The 7,128-nt window shown below is 37.5% G+C and overlaps 1 protein-coding gene across 1 annotated transcript in view; it reads right to left on the bottom strand.

Annotated features, from left to right (window-relative positions):
* LOC143023026 (techylectin-5A-like) overlaps nucleotides 1-2,763 on the bottom strand; it is a 2,809-nt gene extending 46 nt beyond the window's left edge. The window contains exons 1-3 of the mRNA XM_076181473.1: nucleotides 2,018-2,763; nucleotides 1,802-1,906; nucleotides 1-565 (exon numbers count right to left, since the gene is read on the bottom strand). The exon at nucleotides 1-565 is cut by the window's left edge and continues 46 nt beyond it. Coding sequence (XP_076037588.1) covers nucleotides 391-565; nucleotides 1,802-1,906; nucleotides 2,018-2,703 — 966 coding nt within the window. The 5' untranslated portion in view covers nucleotides 2,704-2,763 and the 3' untranslated portion in view covers nucleotides 1-390. The remainder of the gene's footprint in view (nucleotides 566-1,801; nucleotides 1,907-2,017) is intronic.
* Nucleotides 2,764-7,128: the final 4,365 nt, after the last annotated feature.

Below are 7,128 nucleotides of genomic sequence, written 5' to 3'. Positions count from 1 at the left end.
AACACTGATGCATTAGTACTTTTAATTAACTAATGTTCATTTTTGTTTAGCATACTTTTCTTAACAATAGAGTTGCCCGGAATATCTTTTCTTACCTCAATAGCGAACTTAGACTTCTCTGCACTTCTGCAGATACGAGGCCAAAGGAAATTTTTTTGTGTATGAAAAATGTGCAAGTAATTGGCGATTGCAATTGGAGACTCGGTTGTAGGAAAGGATTCTGAAATCCACTTTGCCAACACCGCTTCGGTTTTTTTTTTTTTTTTTTTTTATTCTACATAGTACACAATATATTTCAATAGTGAATGAAGGTCACACAAGGGTAACAAGCAGGGTTACGTGTTTTAAACCGGTCATGGGGAAGAAAAGCTCCACTGATTTCCACCAGAGCTACATGTCAGGAAAGGCGGGCCGGATTTTCATCTCGACGGTGCGCAAGGAATAGTAGTATCCACGCCAGGCATGCCAAATAACTCCGTCGGCATTCTCTTTGGTCTCGCCTTGGAGGTACTTTCCATTTAAGTTTGATGCATGGCATTTAGTGTACCACCATGCCCCCAAATGGCTGGAAATGGGAAATTAAAATATATATTTTCTAAGGTATATTTCATAAAGCTATTTGTTTATATTTTTGCTACATATTGAACTTCATGCAGGAAACTCTCAATCATTGTTTTTGCTCAGTTTTCAATGTAATCAAAACTAGATACAGATTATTTTCTTATTATTATTTTTTGTTGATTTATTATTGTTGTGATTGCAGTTCCTAAACGTAACCTTACAGGAAACTGTTTCAAAGTACGACAAAAAGGGTGTAGATTTAATATATCGGTACTCGAAAAAAGGTTTTCCTACAGTCCAACCAGTGACACCTGTAACTAGATTTGTTTTGTATGCAATATGAGGTGATCGACTTGGTTGAATTAGCAATTGCCTGAATACATATAAGGAGTAAATTATTGTGACAACTAGCATAACTTCTAGATGCGAAAGTTCATCCATATTGTACTGCTTCTCCCCAAAATTTACAATTACATTTATGACAGAAATCACACGACTAACGTTTTGCCCAGGTCAGCGTAAAATTATATATATATATATGTATATATATATATATATATATACATGTATATATATATATACATGTATATATATATATATGTATACATATATATATATACATATATATATATGTATGTATATATGTGTGTATATATATATATACATATATATATATATATAGATATATATATGTGTGTATATATATATATATACATATATATATATATATATATATATATATAATTCAACACTAGTATTTTTGTGAAAATCTCGACATTTCGTAGTTATTGTATATTTTCAAGTGTTAGAAACAATACAAATCAATAACCTATATTCTAAAAAGCATCTAAATACAAAGATGATATGGGAAGTCACATAGTGTTAAAATGTGAACACTAAGTAATCTCCCCCACTTATTTATATACTTAGATCATTATGCAGAAGGAGCTGCATTATTCAAGCATATATATATATATATATATATATATATATATATATATATATATGAATATATATATATATATGTATATATGTATATATATAAATACATAAATTATCGCTTAAAAAGTCTTTGGTCTGCGCGCGTTTTGTCAATGAAATACAATCTTTAAAGGATTATTACTATTCGTTGTATAATGAGAAAGGTTAGTATTGTTATAGCTGTGTCTCCAAGTGAACATCATTTTAGATAAAACTCCTCTAAAATGACAGCAAATATTGCAATAAAGATATTACTTACGCTTCTGCACAATTTGCCGCATTGTGAATGTCGTTGTCTGCATCTTTGGTTGAGAATTTCATTCCATTGTGCGATGAGAGGTTATCCCCAGCATCTCCTTTGTACCTGATAAAATAAAAAAACATTAATTACAATGGTCCTCATGATCAATGTTATTTACTTAATGAGGTCTTTGATATATAAGAGCACAGTACAGTATATTGAGAGTATAATAACCTTCCGCAACTCAGCTTGTATTTGGATTCCACATTTCCTACATGGAAGAAACCGTATTCTGCCCAACGGGTAGCATTATCAAAATCGCCAAGGTCGACCCGCAGCTCCTGCAGACTCTCTGATGTCAGCTGGTGGATGTTGTCGAGGCCGAGCCAAAACTCTTGGTTGAGGTCCCCAAAGCCTCTCTGGTACTCGGTCCAGGTTCTGAAGAAGTCGAGATAGGGTGGAAAGTCGCCTCGCCTTTGAATGATCGTCCATCCTCCGCCGTCCGTCACCTGATCGCAGAAGACGTTTATGGCCCTGTCGGGGCAACAAGGGAACGGGAAGATCCTTCTAAGGCCGCTGATGAAGTCACCCGATATTTTCAGGTCATGGCAGTTGCGGGGTTTGGAAAGTTGTTGTGGATCCGTTGATGGTTGCGATGTATTTTGCAGGACTTGGATAGCGTCCACGAGTTGATGAATGGTGTGTGTGAGGTTGTGGACTTCGGCAAGGGCCGTGGGATCTGATGCCAATGGGTTGCTGTCCTCATGGCACTGTGCCAGTGCCCGGCTGACGCAAGGAGCTGTGAATCCTGCCAATTCTAAGAGTGACGAAACAGACGATGGAGAGAGCTGGTGGGAATTACAAGGGGAACTGTAAGCAAAGATCCCGACTATGACCCAAAAGACGTTAACCACGGCCATGGTAAGAAGTCTGATCCCGTCTCAAGAGGCTTCCAAGAGACAGCTTGTGTGTGCACCAGCAACTGGTTCTCGAAAGTTAGGGGCTCTTTCTTAAATACTGCATCAACGAAGGCATCAAATGGACGATATGGCAACTCAGCTGTTATATTTAGATATGACAATTGACCACTTAGGCAGTTGTGAGGCTCTTTGCTGGGGTTTTTGATATCCTTTCCCACCCGATAAACGGATCTTTCTCTCAGAGTTACCTAAGAGAGCTTGAAGTGATTTTGATATTGTTCACTTACTTCAGAGAACAAACACTTATTAATGTAAAAGCAACAGTCCTCTATTCTCTCCTTTCCAAGGACACGTGATTGGCATATAAAAAGAACCAAGAATTAACATACTCTTTGGACACGTGTGTTTATGGGCATTTATATCTCTATTTCTATGTGTGTGTTTTATGTTTATAAATATGTACGTGTATGTGTATGTATATGCGTATGTGTATGTGCATGTATATTTGTGTATGTGTATGCTTATGTGCATGTGTATGTGTATGTCCATGTCTATGTGTATGTGTATGTGTATGTGTATGTGTATGTGTATTTGTATGTGTATGTGTATGTGTATGTGTATGTGTATGTGTATTTGTATGTATATGTGTATGTGTATGTATATGTGTATGAGTATATGTATGTTTATGTGCATTATTATGCGTATGTGTATGTATATGTATATATGTATGTACATTTGTATGTGTATATCTATATATCTATACAAGTGTACGTTTATATGAGTCAACCAACTATGTATACTGCCAGCTTTATTCTCAGAGTAACGTTTCTATGAAAAAGCTACAACCGAAACTGGTCAGGAATAAACTATGAATGAGAACTGTGACTCTCTTTTTCCACCTTTTTTAACTTGTCATAATGTCTCAACACACACACAAACACACACACACACACACACACACACACACACACACACACACACACACACACACACACACACACACACACACACACACACACACACACACACACACACACACACACACACACACACACACACACACACATCACATAATCCATGTCTAAAGAACAATAACAATAATGATGAAAACGATAACATATGTTATGCTCACTGAATTTTCATTTGATATACGTGCTTCTTAATGATGAAAATGATAACATATGCTATGCTCACTGAATTTTCATTTGATATACGTGCTTCTTACTGCCCTAGAAATCCAAACACACAAACAGGGAAAAGGTGACGATCTTGGTTGCAGTCAAACTCCTCTTGATGTAAAAGAAACCTATCAATTATAAGCAACACGTTATTGGACTATTTGAAATCCAGGCAACCAATCAACGAAGAGATATTTCGTAGACATGATGACATCAGTGTTTGAACGGAAATATCAGCAGGGATCTACGTCATCATACCCTCCCCTCGGCCGTGACGCGGCCACCACTGCACTTCACAATACTTCCTGTTGTCGACCTGCCTCTTGCCTTATCGAGGCATCATTTTATGACTGCGGGAGTGGTTTACATACGAGAGACCTCAGTACAAGTTGGCTGTTCACAGTGGCGTGAAGTCCTTGGTTAAAAAAGAAGCAATGGCGTCCTTTGGGCTACCATGGATTTTGGTCATCCGTTAAGAAATTTTGAGTCCTAAGTGCGAAAGAAAATATAGGCATATTACGTGGAGGCTGTATATTCCCATTAAGACTTACCTTGCTAGGAGAGTTTTTTTTTCAGAACTAATATCCATTGCCTGTTGCAATATTAGTTACGTGTAAAGAAAATTGAATCAAGCAACGAAGGCTTGGAGACTTGTTATTGGTGATTTGTATTATGGTGCTGATGGTGATGATGATAGAAGTATGGCATTAGTATAACTCTTGATTTGTGCTCCTGCTCCTGTAATCGATTATTCAATCAAAGGAAGTAGTGGTAAGCGTAACGGTGGGTGTGGCAATTGCGAGAAGTGGTATATATGGCTTACCCAAAAGCCTATACCTCGACGTTGGTATATACGTTTGACTAGCATAATTACTACATTATGTACATCTATATATATATATATATATATACATATATATATATATGCATATATATATATGCATATATATACATATGTATATGTATATATGCTAATAAGAACACGGGTACGTGTGTTCACTTATGCAAAGTAGACCACTTGGAAAAAGAAACTAACGAAGCAGAGCGCTTTCGTATATTACATCTTCAGTGCAACACTGAAGATGTAATATACGAAAGCGCTCTGCTTCGTTAGTTTCTTTTTCCAAGTGGTCTACTTTGCATATGTATATATATATTTATATATATATACATACACATATATACATATATATATATATCAATTTCTTCTTCAGAGTTTCCAACTTCCTGAAGGTATCCTTTATAGCAAAGGGTAAAGGAAAGAGAAGATTTCCTATTCCGGTCATTATTGACGTTTCGACTCTACCTGAGTCATTATCAAAATACAAAGATGGAACAAATGCAAGAGTTTATATATTACAAAGATACAGAAACACAGCTTGTGATTGGCTGGAAGGATGACCTTTTTTTGGTCCCCTCATGGTTGAGAGGGCGGGACAGTTTCCCACGTACGCTCATTGGCCCGCAGCAGTACAAGGACTCTACCATTGCTTCCTTCTACAGAAGAGCCCTTACCCATTGCTCTTCCTGGACGTCTACGCAGAAGGAGTTCGACCGAGCAACACAAATGTTGGTTAACAATGGACATTCCAATTAGGATTGCCAACGTGTCCTGCGTACTGTTCTAAACAAATGGTACGTGGGACAACAAGCCGTGGTTGAAGAAGGAACCACTCACAGCCTCTTCTATAGAGCTTTCATGTCTTCCGCTTACCGCGAAGAAGAGAAGAGTGTGAGAAATATAATTAATAGGAATGTTCATGTTACTAACCCTGTGGACCGTGTAAAGCTGGTAGTGTACTACAGGAACAGCCGCACAAAGGACCTCATCATGAAGAACGATAGCTCACCACGCCCTGGAGATATGGAAAGTACCTGCCTTGTGTACAAATTTTCTTGCCCAAATAGGGACTGTACGCCCAACGACGCTTACATAGGGTTGACTACTACCAGACTCTCCAGGCGCCTGAGCTATCATCTGACTCAGGGAGGTCCCAAACGTCACTTCCTGGAGAAACATGGCCAGCATCTCACAGGTGATGTCATTCGGCAGAACACTGTCATCATTCAGAGAGAGTCCGACAAGAACCGCCTTGCCTACCTTGAAGCTTTATATATTGCGGATAGTAGGCCGTCACTACCTAGTATTAAGCCATTTAGGAGAAGCAAGCCCCGAGGCAGGACAGAAAACATCACACTACACTCCCGGCGTAGCGGGGCTCGAGAGAGCGGACAAGCCAGCCAATGAGCGTACGTGGGAAACTGTCCCGCCCTCTCAACCATGAGGGGACCAAAAAAAGGTCATCCTTCCAGCCAATCACAAGCTGTGTTTCTGTATCTTTGTAATATATAAACTCTTGCATTTGTTCCATCTTTGTATTTTGATAATGACTCAGGTAGAGTCGAAACGTCAATAATGACCGGAATAGGAAATCTTCTCTTTCCTTTACCCTTTGCTATAAAGGATACCTTCAGGAAGTTGGAAACTCTGAAGAAGAAATTGATCAGTGCTGAATTTGCAGTTGCTTTTAACCAAGCCTGCCTACGAGAAAATTTACTCCCGCGGTATACAAACATATATATATACACATATATATATATATATATATATATATATATATATCTATATACACACATACATATATATATATATACATATTTATATATATACATATACATATATATATATACAGTATATGTGCAAGCAATCACATCACCGTGATACAAAAATGCAAAATAACCACAGGAGAAAGGAAACTTGTAGACAGTAAGTACTTTCGTATATTACATCTTCAGACTAAATGACAGAGATACAGAGTTGGGTTTTAAATATAAAGATCAGGTGGCAACCATAGGGGGGAAGGAATTTTATACACCACACCGTTGTTGTTAGGAGGGCTGTTCTTAATTAAAGTTTTCTTAATGGTGTGGTCATATTTGAAATCACTTTGATATCCAATATTTTGAGTGGGTTAACAATACTAAGAAAATTTTCATGAAAAGGAAGAACAAGTGTATTTAATTGTTTATGGTTTCCTTGTTCTTCATTACAAGTTTTGTGAAAGCCTTTCTTGGCGGTGTTGTGACATTGATTAAGAATATGAATAGGATATTTCAACTTTTCCCCAATATTCTGGATAGCTCTAAATTCATCATCAATAAATTCAGGATCTGAAATCCTGTAAGCTGTCAGGTACATGGAAACAAAAACTGATCTTTTTACATTGATGTGGTGATTGGAATAAAA

This window comes from Oratosquilla oratoria, unplaced genomic scaffold, assembly GCF_046742065.1.
Source record: "Oratosquilla oratoria isolate Oo_2021 unplaced genomic scaffold, ASM4674206v1 SCAFFOLD279, whole genome shotgun sequence".
NCBI classification, from domain to species: Eukaryota; Metazoa; Arthropoda; class Malacostraca; order Stomatopoda; family Squillidae; genus Oratosquilla; species Oratosquilla oratoria.
This window is presented reverse-complemented; position numbering and strand designations above follow the sequence as displayed.